This window comes from Phyllopteryx taeniolatus, chromosome 11, assembly GCF_024500385.1.
Source record: "Phyllopteryx taeniolatus isolate TA_2022b chromosome 11, UOR_Ptae_1.2, whole genome shotgun sequence".
Classification (NCBI taxonomy): Eukaryota; Metazoa; Chordata; class Actinopteri; order Syngnathiformes; family Syngnathidae; genus Phyllopteryx; species Phyllopteryx taeniolatus.
This window is the reverse complement of record NC_084512.1, coordinates 25153023-25171000: the sequence shown is the minus strand read 5'-3', so window position 1 is coordinate 25171000 and position 17978 is coordinate 25153023. Positions and strand designations below refer to the sequence as shown.

Here is a 17978-nt window from a genome sequence, read left to right as displayed (position 1 = left end):
ATCCCATACGGGTCCCGCACGCCTCTGAGGGCCAGAGCTACGCCCGTCACCAGTTCCACCGGCAGGAAAGTTATGAGCGCACCCCAAACGGGACAACTTTCCTTCCCGATTTCTTTTTATTTTGTGCATCTTGTTTTTCTTCAACCAAACCTGCTTCGTTTCCGCCAGCGGTCCGGAGGAAGACCACCCCCAAAGACCAGCTGATCTGCGTTCGTGAGTCGACACTGCAATCTTTACTATGATGTACAACATCATAATAATTTTGGGGAAATTACTAGCTTCACACGAAATCCCAACTTTGTCTTCTCTCGCTCTGACTCAATGCGGTAAACGTTCATACGCTCACTTATTAAGCCCAGCGACCACACACGATGTCCTCTTTTCCATTTTTGTACGCCTCATTTTCTTTCTCTTTCTTTTACCCTTAGTTTTATTTTCCTTTTTGTAGTTGTTGCTGTGTGTTTCATTAAATGTACCATAAAATTCCACTCTTGGTCGTATTTTGTGTGTGTTCTGAGTTTAAGTAAACCTCTGTAACCTGGGACTCAAAATGTTGCAACCTTCAGATTACGAGACGGATAAAAAGGTTTGTCGTCATTTCTCCTAAAGTTGATACTTTATATGTTGTGCCTTTTTTCGAGACATTAGTTTGATTTTAACAATTCAATTTAAAATTCCGATAAACCGGAAGTAACGCAAGCGTCGCTCCCGGCTTATTACTTTCTCCTAAATTAATTCAATTCTTATTTGACCTATATACGTTACAACAGTCTTCTGTTTTCATGGAAACCCATAGACACTCAGCTACAGTAAATGTTCAGACCAACCCTTTTTCTGTGTTGCAGAAACAGAAAACAATTTTATAATTGACTGTTTTTGTGAAATATTGTAATATATATGAATAAGAATTGCAACATGCTTCCAATTTTTTCTTGAGTTTGTTGTCACATCTCTGTCGGGCTAATAATAGATGACTCGTGCACTCACTGTTGTAGTCTCGCCACGCTGCACTCTTTGCATATCTGTTGTTGACCAATACTCGCCACTCATGTGCTTGTGTAGCATCTGCAACATTTGCACAATCGACATTGTCCCAGATTATCGCACTACTGGTCACTTTAAACTGCATCAATTTCTTGACGTCTCTGCGCCCTTTGCACAATGGTCATTGCACAGGACTATTGTTCTGTTAGTCATTTCAAACTGCTCTAATTGCTAGAGGACTCTGCATCTTTTTGCACATTGTCAAAAACAGAGCGGCTCCAACTACCAGAGACAAATTCCTTGTGTGTTTTTGACATACCTGGCAAATAAAGATGATTCTGATATTCCTTAGGCTGCACGGTGGACGACTGGTTAGCACATCAGCCTCACAGGTCCGAGGACCGGGGTCCAAATCCAGGCCCCGCCTGTGTGGAGTTTGCATGTTCTCCCCGTGCCTGCGTGGGTTTTCTCCGGGCACTCCGGTTTCCTCCCACATCCCAAAAACATGCATGAATTGGAGACTCTAAATTGCCCGTAGGTGTGACTGTGAGTGCGAATGGTTGTTTGTTTGTATGTGCCCTGCGATTGGCTGGCAACCAGTTCAGGGTGTACTCCGCGCCTCCTGCCCGATGACGGCTGGGATAGGCTCCAGCACTCCTGCGACCCTAGTGAGGAGAAGCGGCTCAGAAAATGGATGGATGGATGGGTGATATTCCTTAAATGGAAGACGTTTGGGACGACCAGAACCCTTCCAGGAGCTGGCCGTCCGGCCAAACCGAGCAATCGGGGGAGAAGAGCCTTGTTGAGCGAGGTCAAGAAGAATCCAAAGATAAGTTTGGATTGTTTTTTCCCCCTTAATAAATTAAATCCTAATTTATAAACAGCCTTTATATTTACTTGTGTTGTGTGATATTAAAATGTGTTTGATCTAAAACATTTGTGATATAGAGGATAAGCGGTTCAGAAAATAGATGGATGGATGGATGCCCCCCCCAAAACAAATTCTGACATCAGGAAGGGTGCAAATACTTTTTTCCCCACAGCACTGTGCACCCAGACTTTCTCTTATCACCAGCTTCTGCAGGATCTCCAAAAGTGAATTTGTTTCTGCTCTTCTATGGTGTGCAGTTCCTCATACCGTTTGCTTTGCGTGTAGCCATTATGTTGTTCTGCCTAAGGCCTTTATTTCATGATTTTTTCCAGCTTAGGTGTCCCACGACATATTGACTGATATTTTTTGGAGGGCTGCATACTGCTCATTTGTCGCTCCATGTAGCAGGGGATTACTGCATCAGGCTTTAGTTTCATGAGACGTGGGGAACCAACACAGGCAAAACACTGTCTTACAAAACTGGTGAGAACATTTTAGTATGGTGTTATAACAAAAACAGAAAAATCATGTCATAGCTTAGAAACCAAACAGGAAATCGATGATTGACAGGATTTCTTACTCCAGTTATATTGTTGATAAAGCTCAACGCTCAGGCACTGTTGAGGACATCAATCTCTGCTGGGGACACTGATCATACTGTAAGTCGTTATTTTTCCAGTATTGATCATCCATTATGGAGAGCAATAATACAATGCTATGGCCTGATTTATTCAAGCTCCACAAGCAAATCTCCTTCACCAACTGTCTCACCTGGCTTGCAATGGACACGCTTTACCTGAAAGGACACAAAAGTGTTAACAGTACAATACAGTCATACAAAAACAGTACAATATTCATTTTAAAAATTCCGAACATCCATTGATGACAATCTGGTCAGATTTTTATTGACTAAATAGTTACACTGACCTTTGCTTGTTTGACAGCAGTGATACTGTTCTGCATTTTCATAGCTTCAATCACACAGATCTCTTGGCCTTCTGCAACCTAAATATGCACAGCACCAGAACATATGAAAGCAACTGCATTAGAAGTACATTTATGGTGAGGGCTTCAAACTGCACAATGATCCTCACAACCGGATTGCTGTTTGTGGAAAAAGCTTGAATATGATTGTCAGTTATCATTTGGGAGATGAAAGTAAAGTAAAGTAACATGATTTTGATTCCTTTTGTTTATTGGACGTCATTTATTTTTTAACCACATGGAGTCATCAGTTCTTAAGCATTAATGGTCTATGGCTACTGAGAACATTCATGTTTTCAGATTGATAGAAATGAGGCTGAAGCTTCGACGGGGCTCTTCTCCATGGGCGTTATTCCAAACCAAGTGTAGATGAACCCAGCGCTGAACCTTCCCCAACCTTATTGTTTGACTTAGTATTTTCGGCCACAGCGCGTCATCTTTTTCCATCTCCTGCACCATCCTCTCGAACACCAACTGCCCTCATGTCTTCCCTCACAACATCCATCAACACTCACTTTGGTCTTCCTCTAGCTCTCTTGCCTGGCAGCTCCATCCTCATCATCCTTCTACCAATATACTCACTATTTCTCCTCTGGACTTGTCCAAACCATCGAAGTCTACTCTTTCTAACTTTGTCTCCAAAACATTGAACCTCGGCTGTCCCTCTGATGAGCTCATTTCTAATTGTATCCAACCTGGTCACTCCGAGAGTGAACCTCAACATCTTCATTTCCGCCACCTCCAGCTCTGCTTCCTGTTGTCTCTTCAGTGCCACTGTCTCTAATCCGTACATCATGGCTGGCCTCACCACTGTTTTACAAACTTTGCCCTTCATCCTAGCAGATACTCTTGTCACATAACACACATGACACCTTCCTCCACCCGTTCCAACCTGCTTGGACCCGTTTCTTCACTTCCTGACCACACTCACCATTGCTCTGGACGGTTGACCACAAGTATTTAAAGTTATATTTCATCTTGTAAGAGTATTTTAATTTTCTAGACATTGTCATTTTCATAACATCGCAAGTTTGAAAGTAAAGTAAGAGCTGTTTGCCTTGGCTATAGTTAAAGTATGTTATCCTAGATAAAATGTACACACAGCACACATATTACCTTATCACCAGGCCTAACAGTAACTGCCACCACTGTGCCAGGCATTGGTGACCGCAGGATACTGCTGGTGTCTTCAGGAACTTTCTCTGGCATGTAAGAGTTCAACTCTGCAGCCAACTTGGACAGAATTCGAACCTTATACTGCAAAAAAGTATGAACACTGTATGAGAAAAGCGGCAGAGTGTCTGTAATGTGACTCCATTCACTTAATAATAATACAAAATACAGTTCTTCACAAAACCGAGTACACTAATCGCATTTCAGCAACCATTTTATGATACAGTATCATAAAAATGACATTTGTATACCTGTGTATAGTTAGTGCACAGCTTGTATCGCAGTAATAATATGGACATTACACCGATCTGATCGGTATCGGCCGATAATTTGCATTTTATGCTGATCGGCTTTAATGTCATAATGTGCCAATCCGACCAATGACGTTGTCGATCGGCTCCGCAAAAGACATTTACTGCGCCTGACCATTGTGTACAGAATATTTAAATCCAAAAGCTAGTTTATTTTTAGCCTTGTCACGTGTCGTTTGACGTACTACTGTAAATATCTGACCGCCAATAAAGTTTTTTGTTTTTTTTAATGCCGGATACGACTACAAGACAAATTTGGTCTCAACGCGATTGCAGTCGGTCAGACTACTGCAATAAAATCTTGTATTCCGATACCACGGCATCCCATCTTTTACGATATCTGGGCTTTTATCTTATCAACTCAAATGCGACCGGATTCACTCGTTACCATGGCGACGACAACAAAAATGGATCGTGCCGTTTGCATTATAAGAACAAAATGGGGAAAAACGTGTGCTGGTGGTCACCGTTGCTCGGGAGAGGACTTTAATTTAAGGATTGCTTGAGGTATGTTCACGTACTTTTAATACCATAGCGCTCGCAAGCAGGAAACAAAACGTTATGTGGCCTAGCAAGATAGTGCTAGCACTAACGGTTGCACGTAAACATGCCGGCGTTATGTCGATTCATGTTCTAAAGTTTCGGTGTGTGTGAAGTAATTGAATTACAGTAAGTTAGCACCCATTATTTCTGTCATGTTGTAATGTTGGTTTGACCTGACTGATTAGAATACATGACCTGAGTAGAGAATACTTTTGAAGATACTCAGTTTACAGTACACAAGTGAATACAGTAAATGAACAAGTCATTTAAAGAGACACATTGCTCCATCTTGTGATCGGATCGGTGATCGTTTTTTTTAAACTTGCTGATCGGCCCCAAAAATCCTGATCGTGTAAAGCCTAATATATTAATAATTCAAAATTAATAAATTCATTATTCAAAATTTTGAACAAAGTTCACCGGTCCAAAAACGAACTAGTTCAGTTCTTTTTTTCCCCAATATGTTGGTTGAGAGGCTATTACCCTAAAAGTACTGGCATTTTATTTCCCTATTGTTGCCACCCATTCAGTCTACACTAGTAGCCAGCTGCAGTTTTCACCCTACAATCTCAAAAACATGAAAAATGCGCTGCTTGAATCTTTTTAATTTTTTATTTATTAATTTTTTGGGGGGAGGAATGAAAACAGGATTAAGGACTTTTGTCCTTCATGCGCAAACAAAAACACGCACCACAGTATGACAGGAATGATGGTGAAAGGATAATTCATAACTTTGCTCTGGCTGATTTTATCTATCAGGTTGGCAGCGTTGTGCCCCTGCGGCCTACTCCAGGTGGCTGATTTTGGGTCACCTCGGTGGAGCCGGTGGACCACCCCGGTTCCACGGTATGGGTGGTGCCCCATCCACCGAGCTGCTCTGGGGTGGGCCCCTGGGCCCAACCACGCTTCTTGGCTAGGTGGGGTGGGGTCCTCAGCCCCCTGCGGTGTAGGCGCAGCAATTACAGGACACTTCTAAAGGTTACTGTGTCAATTCACTTGCATGTGTCCGCAGACACACGCCACTGGGACTTATTTGCTTGGTGTGGGGCCACTGCCTCATTGCTAGAAATAATTCATAACAATGCAAACTTCCTGTTTAGAATTTACATAGCGACTCCCACTTTAGTTGTACAGCTAGGTCCACGACCTTTGTCCCGCATGCTTTCCCTCCTGTCATTGTCCCTGTCCTGTCCTGTCCTGTGCTCAGAGTGTAGCACTACCGCCCCATACAATACTCGAATCTAATGTGTCATTGTGCTATGCGTATAATGATTTATTTTCCTTATCCTTCTTACAGCTTGTGTCCTGTCTTTTGTTGTCTTCTCTTCCTACTGTATATAATTAAGTTAACTTTTCACTGTCTGTTCCTTTCCCCCCCGTCACTCCCCTTTAAAACTTCGTTCTGTCCGACTGAAATTTTCAATAAATATCCATCAGAATACAAAGAACCACAGTGGCAGTATAAAAACTCCACTGTGGCACAGTAAAACTGTTCTGGCATAAAAGGTATACAGATTCTCCATTCTGGATGACCTAACAGCCGAAGAGGGGGGCCCTGGTGACCCGCGTCCGGGCAAGGGAAACCTGAGTCCATTTTTTGTCGTCATCATAAGGGGTCTTTAAGCCGTGCTTTGTCTGGTCTCTCACCTAGGACCTGTTTGCCATGGGTGACCCTGCCAGGGGCATAAAGCCCCAGACAACTTAGCTCCTAGGATCATTGGGACACACAAACCCCTCCACCACGATAAGGTGACGGCTCAAGGAGGGGTTCACTTTATATAACAGTGAAAGGTTTAAGGGGGTCTGAATACTTTCCGTACCCATCGTACATAACTGAATATGAAAAGCAATACTTTTCAATCAGAAAATCTGGGAACGCTATCATATAATTTTAGAATTAGATGTGCCTCAATATCAATGAGATACTGGAGAAACAGACAAGCCATCTTTGTTTCAGGTAGGAGGAGACCCGTAGAAAGTCAGGATTTAGCATACGGAGTCTGTACCACGGTGATTGATTTCTCTTACCCAATACTTTGAAACGGATCTCTCTAAAACTTTACTCGCCGTAGGCATCCAACGTATTGGTCTGCTATCCGAGCCACAGAATGATACAGTCGGATTCTTAGGTAATGGAATAATATCTGTTTTCCAAGCCTGAGGAAATATACATTTCTCTAAACTCAAGTTAAACAGACACATAGCAAATAGGAATAGCAATCAAGTTTCCTACTGGTCAACTAATGTTATGTCCATATCTAGGCAAGCTGGTTTGTCCTTACATCCTAATAATAATTGTTCCACGTTGCCTGCCATATTTAGATTTGTTCATCATGGCATATGATTGAGTGTTATTCATTTGTTTTGGGTAAAATGCCTATCTTAAAAAAATGACGAACAAAGTTCGATGTTGTAGTTTTAGCTAACAAGCTAAGGAGCTAAATAGCTCGCTCAACTGCAGCGACATTGTTTAAAATGTCCCTGCTCGGATTTGTGTGTGTGTTCCCAATATAACGTACAGACACAATGAAAAAAGTTAACTGTTTATACAGCATAACCACAGCGGCACACTTTATCAATATTCAGGCAGTAGTTGACGTCCACAAACTCATTTTCAGCGTCATTGGATTGAAAGGTGGAGGTCTCACATCACAGTCCAGCAGCTCGAGGGCACGCCATATTTTACATTCCATTCATCATTTATTTAACCATGTAAAAGTTTACTGAGTTCTAAAATCTCTTTTTCAAAAGGGGTTTGATTGTTTAACAGGCTAATCCTCCAATTATGAAGATAAATTATGATGTGCCATTCCCATCGTGCGCTCCCATCCGACATTCATAAATTCATTTTCTATTTAATCTTTAAATTGAACATATAAAATGAAGAAACATCAAGTCGTAGAGTCCCGAGTTTTTCCACTCCTGAGTGCAAATCAAGTCTCAAGTCTTATTTTTTAATCAAGTCATCAAAACACTGACTCGAGTCAAAGTCACAATGAGTCAAGTACCTAGCTCGATGTAAACATACTGAATGAGAGTCTGAGTATGTAATGCGATATCACAACTGAATTCATTCAACCTTACAATAACCTTACCGATGTGCCCAGGTACTGCAGAACTAGGAGGCCAGAAGCATCTCGGGACAGACACTAGACCAAAATATGAGACTTTTGTGAACACAGATGTCATCCCGAAAATTTGTTTCAAAAATAGCAAAAGATAGCATGTTTTGTGCATTACCTGTAACATTCTGTGCTTACTATTGATAGTGAGCGGGAGCAGTGGGGAAGCCAAGTTCCACTGTCCATCCACTTCCACCTGTTCTCCATCCACTGCCACCTGTGGAGAGAAAAATTAACCAAAACTCTGGATTTCCACAACTGCCCCAATGGTGCTTACAAAGGCATCTTATGAATATACACAATGCCTCAATTTGTATCGTTTTTGATGACTGGTCCACATTCAGGTTTTGACAAAGCACAGTGCTGTGATAAAAGTATTTGCCCCCTTTCACCACTTAAATGTAATAAAATGCAGTTTTTAAATGGTGATTTCCATCCATTCATTTTCCGTACCGCTTGTCCTCACTAGGGCCGCAGGCTTGCTGTAGCTGCCTTTCGCAGCTAACTCCGGACGAGAGGAGGGGTACGCCCTGAACTGGTCGTCAGCCAATCGCAGGCCACATAACACACCTACGAGCAATTTGGAGTCTTCAATTAACCTAGCATGCATGTTTTTGGGATGTGGGAGGAAACTGGAGTACCCGGAGAAAACCCACACAGGCACTGGGAGAACATGAAAAGTCCACACAGGTGAGGCCGGATTTTAACCCGGGTCCTCAGAACTGTGAGGCGGATGTGCTAACCAGTCGTTCACCGTGCCACCTAATTGGTGATTTTATTAAGGCTAAAGCTACCTGGCCCTGTGTAAAAAAATCTGCCCCCTTGTTAAATCCTTAACTAACTGTGGCTAATATTTTTTGGAAAGCTGAGTTCATTTTCACTGACCACACCCAAGATTGATTACCTCCACACGTGTTCAATCAAGAGATCACTTACACAAAATTGTTGGTAACCCTCTGCTAATTAAAGAAAACCCCACAGTGGTCACAGAAGTACCTCATTATTAATAACTATATTTAATCGAATACACTACAAAGACAAGATATTTAATGTAAACTTTATTGTTTTTAGCAAATAATCATTAACTTAGAATTTTATGGCTGCAACACGTTCCAAAAAAGCTGGAACAGGTGGCAAAAAAGATGGAGAAAGTTGAGGAATGCTCATGAAACACCTGTTTGGAACATCCCACAGGTGAACAGGCTAATTGGGAACAGGTGGGTGCCATGATTGGGTAGAAAAGGAGCTTCCCTGAATTGCTCAGTCATTCACAAGCAAAGATGGTGCGAGGTTCACCTCTTTGTGAACAAGTGCGTGAGAAAACAGTTTATGGACAATGTTCCTCAACATACGATTGAAAGGAATTTAGGGATTTCATCATCTCCGGTCCATATCATCATCAAAAGGTTCAGAGAATCTGGAGAAATCACTGCATGTAAGCGGCAAGGCCGAAAACCAACATTGAATGCCCGTGACCTTGGATCCCTCAGGTGGTACTGCATCAAAAACCGACATCGATGTGTAAAGGATATCACCACATGGGCTCAGGAACACTTCAGAAAACCAATGCCAGTAAATACAGTTCGGCGCTACATCCGTAAGTGCACTTTGAAACTCTACTATGCAAAGCAAAAGCCATTTATCAACAACACCCAGAAACGCCGCCGGCTTCTCTTGGCGCGAGCTCATCTAAGATGGACTGATGCAAAGTGGAAAAGTGTTTTGTGGTCTGACGAGTCCACATTTGAAATTGTGGCCGTCGTGTCCTCCGGGCCAAAGAGGAAAAGAACCATCCGGACTATTATGGGCGCAAAGTTCAAAAGCCAGCATCTGTGATGGTATGGGGCTGTGTTAGTGCCAATGGCATGGGTAACTTACACGTCTGTGAAGGCACCATTAATGCTGAAAGGTACATACAGGTTTTGGAGAAACATATGCTGCCATCCAAGCAACGTCTTTTTCACGGACACCCCTGCTTATTTCAGCAAGACAATGCCAAACCACATTCTGCACGTGTTACAACAGCGTGGCTCCGGAGTAAGAGAGTGCGGGTACTAGACTGGCCTGCCCGCAGTCCAGACCTGTCTCCCATTGAAAATGTGTGGCGCATTATGAAGCGTAAACTACGACAACAAAGACCCGGGACTGTTCAACAGCTGAAGCTGTACATCAAGCAAGAATGGGAAATAATTCCACCTACAAAGCTTCAACAATTAGTGTCATCAGTTCGCCAAACGTTAATTGAATGAAAGAAAAGGTGATGTAACACAGTAGTAAACATGACCCTGTCCCAGCTTTTTTGGAACGTCCGGCAGCCATAAAATTCTAAGTGAATGATAATTTGCTAAAAACTGTTTATCAGTTTGAACATTAAATATCTTGTCTTTGTAGTGTGTTCAATTAAATATAGGTTGAACATGATTTGCAAATCATTGTATTCTGTTTTTATTTGTTTAACACAACGTCCCAACTTCATCGGAATTGGGGTTGTATTACATAACATATAAATGTAGCGTTTATTGGGGGACATCAAATTGTGCGTAATTTAGAAGAAAACGATGAGTTGGAAGCGGCGCCTGCGTCAATTTCGGGTTACCGTAATTTAAAGTTACAGCGTTATAAATCAAGATATTTGATAGATATGAGGGGCACCACGTAATATTTTTACAAGTTTAACTTGAGGCGAAATGACGACAAACCTTTTTAATCAGTCTCTTACGGAAGGTGGCTACATTTTAGGAACTTTGAGTTCTAGACTTTCTAGAGGTTTCGTTCCGAATCCAAACACACATATAATCAATGGTGAATTTTATAGAAAATTTTATATTAAAAAGGGGTTTCTACAAGATAAAACAGAGACAAACATAAAACAAACAAGGTATGTACGAACATTGGCGAAGGAAGGGATTTGTGACGTGAGATGAGCAGAATGGGCGTGTAGTGAATGCGTATAGCTGAGGACTCCTGGTCTCGTTAATATAAACCCAAATATGCACTAATCCGCAATGTTGGATTTACGTGTCTGGAACACGTTTAAAGCCGGCGAGTCAGGCTCCCGAGTGTTCGGCCGGCCCGGTCCGCACCGTGAGCAGGTGGTTTCGACGGGAGGGAGGAAAAACAGGAGGCAGACGAGTTCTCACGCAGGACACCTCTCGGGTGACGTTCAGAGCGGGCGCGTTGCGTCCGCCTCCGTTCCTTAAGACTGAGTTCGGGACCCCAACCAGGGTGGCTCGGAGCGCTTGAGGGAAGCTGCAGCCGGGGATCGTCCGATGTGTCCTTGCAACCTCGGGTGAGGTGGGCGTCCTGCCTGGTGCGGTCGTCGATGAGTTGGTCGGAGTGACCAAAAAGGCTTCTGCACCAAGACTCCAAAAATTTCTCAACGGTCCCTTTTATGGCCAGAGTGTGTTTTAAAGAGGGGGTTAACCCCCCCTTCTTTTCTACCACCTTCGCGAACACCAAGGGGCTGGACTGCCTTTTGGCGTTATTTTTCCATTCTAGGATTATTCTGTAGTTTAAAACCAGTGGAATAAAATATTAATTATTGGGTTTACGATAACGAGTCCATTTTCCCACCCTGCATTGTTCTACGCTCATTCTCTTTCATACCTGTAATGAATGTTTCGAATGTTATGTGGTGTGGAGAACATTACTATTTTCATGTGACATTTGTGGCGTGGGGTGAGAATTTCATCTGGTTCAGTTAACAACAGATTTGACGTTAGACATCCAAGTATGCAGCAATACAGTCACGCGTGGCGTTCATGTAAATTTCTTAAAATATTGACTCCCAGTCGAGTCACAGACTGTCTTATGAACACCTGTCTGTAGTGTCGTTCTGTTGCCCGTGGGTGTCATTATTGACTGTTCCAACTCCCAAGTGGCAGCTCTCAGTAGGGTGGAGGCGTCGCTGCGGGTCCAAACCTTAGACTAATGGGGAGTTAATTAACTTAGCGTTCGGGGGCAAACCCAGCATCCGTGGGTCTCCCCTTTGAAGTCTCAGGCAGACGTGATTCACTTAAAGCATATGTCTGTCTCTTGTTGAAGATATTTTATTCTTTTAATCCATTGAGAGTCTGCGTGAGACTCTGGAGTTACAGTCTACCTCGGCGGGGAGCGGCGGTAGTGCGAGGCTGTAGTGTATACATCATAGTGGCATCTTTTGTGTGGCATGTCCGCTACATAAACAATGCAAATATGAATTTTAACTGACCGCGTAACATCTTTGTCATGTGACCTTTAACAATGCTCAGCCCTAGTCATGTTAGAACAGGAAGGGGCCATCTCCAAACTGTTCCCAAAAAGTTGGAAATGTCCAAAATATTAGCCCCTGAGTTCCAGAGAAAGAACTCTGAATGCTTTCAGCATTCCATGAGCTTTTGGACAGTCAAACAGTTTGGGTACTATCCCTTCCTGTTCCAAAATGTCTGTGCACTAGTGCACAAAGCAAGGTCAGTAAGGCCATGTATGAGAGAATTTGTTATGGATGAACTTGACTGGCCTGCCCTCACCCCGATAAAACCCCTTTGGGTTCATTTCGAGTGGACAGTGAGCCAGGACTTCTCGTCCAACATCCGTGTGTGACCTCGCAAATATGCTCCTAGAAGAATGGGAACGCCTAAACCTTATTGAAAGCCTTCCCACGAGAGTTGAAGCTGTTATAGCTGCAAAGGGTAGACCAACATCATATTAAACCATATGCATTCGAATGGGATATGACTTAAAATCATGTGAGTCAAGGCAGGTAAGGGAATACTTTTAATTAAAATTGACTTGTTGATGATCTGGCATAATGCCTAATACTTAATATTGACTCAGCCTTCCATCAGTTCACATTCATAGGAGATAATTGCATTCATTATAATCAACTGCAATTTCAAATTTAAATCCATCCATCCATCCATTTTCTGAGCCGGTTCTCCTAACGCGGGTCGCAGGCGTGCCGGAGCCTATCCCAGCTATCATCGGGCAGGAGGAGGGGTACACCCCGAACTGGTTGCCAGCCAATCGCAGGGCACATTCAATTTCAAATAAAATTCGGCTGCCTAAAATGAATCATGTGGACAAATTACAGCAAAAAACACTTTACTCACCATATATATGTCTCCAAATGTATTAACTTTCACTTCATGCCATCGTTCTCCCAGCTGTGCACATAGCTCCCAGCAATTACACTCCATAGGTATTGAGGACACTCTGCAATGAAAACACAATTCATTTTCAGGCACCCAAGCTGCTGCTTTCTAGTATAACATCAGCCTGACAAAACCCATCTTAGATGGCATTGGCCAGTTCAAAATGATTCACTATGGCCAACACATTTATGTGACGTTTGTGTTTTTTTTGTATTGTATTTTATATGGATTGAAAACCAAGCCTGGCGAATGTTTCACCATCTTACGGACCTATATTCGGAAAGCTCAAGTTATCAAGAAGCTTCTCAGCATAGATTGCGAACATTGTCAATTCTATCAATCTGACCCTTCGTTGCAGAACTTTCCACCAAACCTTTTGATTGAAACTCATTTGCTCACACTCAGTAATGCAAGTTCAGTTTGACAACAGCCACCCATTAAGAAAACTGCAAAAAGGATTTCTAAGTAAAACAAAAAAAAAGATATTTCTTATTTTCAGTCTAAAAAAAATGTTTAGAAATTTCTCAAATTAAGGAATATCTAACTTTCAGAAATTATAGCTAATTTTAAGATATAATTGCTAATAACATCAACAATCATGGGTTGCACAAGGGTTTGCATAAAATCCAGAACAGAAGAGCAAGACTTTTTTTCTTATTTGAATGTTGCACAACTTGTCAATTTAAGAAATTAGGGAATTACATCATTTAAAGTTTGAATTCAGCTGTTTGCACCACACAACTAAATGTGAATGGCATACTTTTAATTAAAATTGTGAATCAGAACTACTGTACATGACAAATGCATACCATGAAAATACAGTTCAAGCTATTTCAGAAAAATGTTGTCAAATATTTGTGGTACATAGTGTAAATTTCAACTTGTTCTTCTGGATCAATGTTATTGTGTTTAGCAGGCATCTGTACAGACATTTTTGTAAGCAGGTATTCAAGCCCAAAAAGGGCACCCATCGCCAAAATTAATCATACAATTAGGGGGGAAAAAAACAGAGAATTTCTGTTAACATAATCAACACAGTCAGGAATACAACTAATAAAGGAGGTGAAGGGAAGCAACAGTGACGATAAAAAGTCTACACATCCCTGTTCAAATGCCAAGTATATGTGAGGTACAAAAATGAAAGATAAATCACTTTAAAACCACTATTAGTTAATCTAGCGTGCACCTTTTCCTGTAAGTAAACTGAAAAAAAAATTTTTTTAAGAGAGGTGAAGCAAAAAATAAACAACTGATATCAGTTATTAAATAAATTAAATAAATAAGTTAAAAAAAACAAAAAATAACGAGTACGACCCAATTACCAGTGTACTCATCACCTATTATGTCTCGTATGAGAGAAGAATCTGGAGAGAAGTCTGTGGAATGTGTGGAGATGTGGATAAATGAATGTGGTTTCCCAGCAACAGGGAGCCTGTGTACAACTAAAAATAAATAAATAAATTAAAAAAAGAACGTTGGTTGAGAAAGAACAAAGAATTCGTCAAGGATTTGGAACCTTTCGGAAAAACTATGGTTGACTGTCGAAGACGCGCTTGACACTGATAACACTGCTTCGCTTAGACTAGTTATTTAATTTACAGTCACCACCATGTTGTTTTGTTTTGTTGTGTAGTATATTTCAATAGTACCGAAGTCAAGAGTTCGCTTGAGAGGGCCAAATGTTTGGAGATCTGTATTCAAGCCGACCATCTTTTCTTTTTAGTTCTACATCAAAGGACTTTCTTCAACCATTTGTATGTTTATTAGAGTTTTCCTTCTCTTCTCAGACCATAACCTGTCTTTGGTTTACAACAGAGGTTCGAGTCTTCAAAGAGGACTGATTTGCATCTTACGAGATAAGGGTGCCATTTGGGCACCAGGCCAGTCTGTTAAGACGCCAGCAGGCAGGGGTGGGTATTTCACGGACACAGAGTGTCACCTTGTGGCCAGCAGAACACTCCAAATATGGTCAAGTGGCACCTTTTTTACCTTCCGGGTAAAGCCAGGGGCGGGGCTAATTCCACACCCAGAGAATTAAACCTTTATAAACTGAGATCGAGGAGTTTCGGTGGATTTTTCATTGTCCTGGCTTTGTACGCAGCTGGTATGACACTAAGGCTTGTTCAATAAATCGAATTAGCCCAAACGCTAAATGTCTCAAAGTCTTCATTCATTCCTGCCTAACGGAAGCCGGAGTTCTCCCGGGTGACCTCCGACTCGGAACCACAAAATCCACCTCAAAGCGGCGTCACGAACAGGATTCTTTGCAGAACTTCTAAGTGACGGCGCCGCGGGGCCGCTTCAGATTTCATGCCGGATAGAAGGTGAGCGTTTCCTCACTGTTTAAATCGGGCGGACCGCGTGGCGCCGGTGGGCGGCGTTGAAACGGCTGGTGTGGGTGAGCCTCTGTATCTGTGTCTGTCTGTTTCAGTGGGGGACCAAGTGGACACGACGAGAAGCCATCAAGGATGCCGTTTGGCTGAGGTCGGAGTTGGTCGGTGATCAGTGGCTCATCGGAAAATGGTGGGGACACGCTTGAGGAAATTTGGTAATTGATATTAAGCAGGTCACCTGCCCTTGGACAGAAATAAAGGTTAAATGCTACAACGTACCTATATTTAGGAGTTTTCGGTGTAAGGATGGTTAAGTTTTACTTAGAGTCAGACGTCTCCCTTGTCAGCAGGGTTTGTAAAGTCACTCGAAAAGATTGTGGGAGAAATTATGGCAAGAAATATTTTTTTAAATCGTCAATCTAGCAGGAATATCGCATTACTGAGGAGGAAGACCTAGTGTCGTCCATCCATCCATTTTCTGAGCCGCTTCTCCTCACTAGGGTCGCGGGCGTGCTGGAGCCTATCCCAGCTATCATCGGGCAGGAGGCGGGGTACACCCTGAACTGGTTGCCAGCCAATCGCAGGGCACATAGGAACAAACAACCATTCGCACTCACAGTCATGCCTACGGGCAATTTAGAGTCTCCAATTCATGCATGTTTTTTTTGGGATGTGGGAGGAAACCGGAGTACCCGGAGAAAACCCACGCAGGCACGGGGAGAACATGCAAACTCCACACAGGCGGGGCCGGGGATTGAACCCGGGTCCTCAGAACTGTGAGGCTGACGCTCTAACCAGTCGGCCACCGTGCCGCACCTAGTGTCGTGATTGTACTATTTATTTCAAACCTATCAACTTTCAAATACTAGTTACGTGATTGCAGGGGATGAGTCAACTGTTTGCCCAAACAGAAACGAGGGAAGTTGGATATTAATTGCGTTAAAGAACTGACAAGTGGGGACGGTCTACACAGACTGTGGACTAACGGACCTTTGCGACTATGTACATGATGACGAGGGGAAGACTCTGATTTGTGGAAGTAACCTTATTTTTTCAGGACGCCCAGGAGGATGCATCGTGACAGTGTTGATGTATTGCAGGTTGTTGGCGTGCTGACTTAACGCTGATTCTTATGCCATTCTTGGTCGATTGAAATTGACACTTTTGTTAACAATGAATGGCATTTGTTTTAGCAGACTGTGTTTTTCTATTGTTGGAATTATGGATGAAGATCATTCACATCACATTTGATGACAAATTCATGCAAAATCCTTTTACTTTTTCTTACAACTGTATCAGCCAAATGTCATTCTTAAAAAATATTTCTTAATAATCCCCATTGAAAGTCTCCAGAAGGTTTAGGGAATTTTTTCACCTGTTTGGAACACTGTTGAGGAACATGACTCCACTGTGCAAAAGGCGTTCTATCCTGGACATTCCTATCTACACCTACCTCTGACACGCATGGGCAACATTTTCAGGCTACTTGGAATCTGTAGCATCTCTTGGGTTTCCCCGGTGAGAGATAACTTTGATCGTAATGATGAGACAAAATATTGCCAGCTGTAATATACTGGGGTTCTCACCTGGAATTACCTAGGACATTCTGGGAACAGAGCTGGGCTGTGATGTACAGAGCTGCTGCAGAGGCTAGCAGTTCCCGCTGTTCTTCCACCTGTAGCTGGTGCCCTTTAAAGCCATCAGGGTAAATCTCTGGAAGGAAGTTGGTGCTAATGTCACCAGAAATAAAGCGAGGATGGGTGATTATTTCTCTCAAGAGAGGAATGTTGTGGGTTACACCTGTAGGCAAAACCAAACCTCATTATAACAACAAAATATCCAAATGAGAAGTTATGTCTTCAAAATGAAAATCAATTGGCTGGACCTCTGATAACGTAGCTATCCAGAGCATCCTCCATCTTGGCAAGGGCTTCTGCTCTTGTAGCACCATAGGTTATTAACTTCAAACAGATAACACATGATATAAGAGCCTTGGTTGTTTTTCCATAATCGATTTTGTCATTGTGACCACACTGTCTAAAAAAACATTTGGAAGAAAAAAAATGTTCTATCATGTAATAACTGACAAACCTTAGAAATCATGGGATCATAATAGATGCTAATGTCACTTCCCTCCTGGATGCCACTATCAACCCGGACCTGGCAGGAACAAATCGATTCATCTCAAATTGTGAAAACTGGTATCGGAGTTAGGATTTAATACCTCATTGAGGTTGTAGATATTGAGAGAATTTTCATGAACACAGTGCCTACATTATTGAGACTGGGTGGCTCTTGGTATTGGGACAATCTCCCAATGGAGGGAAGACCAAATGACTTGTAAGGGTCCTAAAAGAACAAATAAAAAGATTAAGTGACATTCGTATACATTTCCATGCAACCAACAATAATATTAGCAAAACCAAACTTCAGCATGAGTCTCACTGTTTTGAAATAGAGTGACTGAAAGAAAGAATACTGAAATACAATAAAATTCAAATCCTCATTAACTGTCATTAAGAAAT

General features: G+C 42.2%; 1 protein-coding gene across 3 annotated transcripts in view; it reads right to left on the bottom strand.

The window, feature by feature from the left end:
* Positions 1–2327: 2327 nt before the first annotated feature.
* The window catches only part of pcca (propionyl-CoA carboxylase subunit alpha), a 37485-nt gene continuing 21834 nt past the window's right edge, over positions 2328–17978 (bottom strand). For all 3 annotated transcript variants that reach the window (XM_061791062.1, XM_061791064.1, XM_061791063.1), the window contains exons 14-23: positions 17728–17802; positions 17545–17613; positions 17339–17414; positions 17040–17253; positions 13079–13181; positions 8107–8205; positions 7962–8015; positions 3956–4096; positions 2783–2860; positions 2328–2651 (exon numbers count right to left, since the gene is read on the bottom strand). In XM_061791062.1, coding sequence (XP_061647046.1) covers positions 2583–2651; positions 2783–2860; positions 3956–4096; positions 7962–8015; positions 8107–8205; positions 13079–13181; positions 17040–17253; positions 17339–17414; positions 17545–17613; positions 17728–17802 — 978 coding nt within the window. In that variant the 3' untranslated portion in view covers positions 2328–2582. The remainder of the gene's footprint in view (positions 2652–2782; positions 2861–3955; positions 4097–7961; positions 8016–8106; positions 8206–13078; positions 13182–17039; positions 17254–17338; positions 17415–17544; positions 17614–17727; positions 17803–17978) is intronic.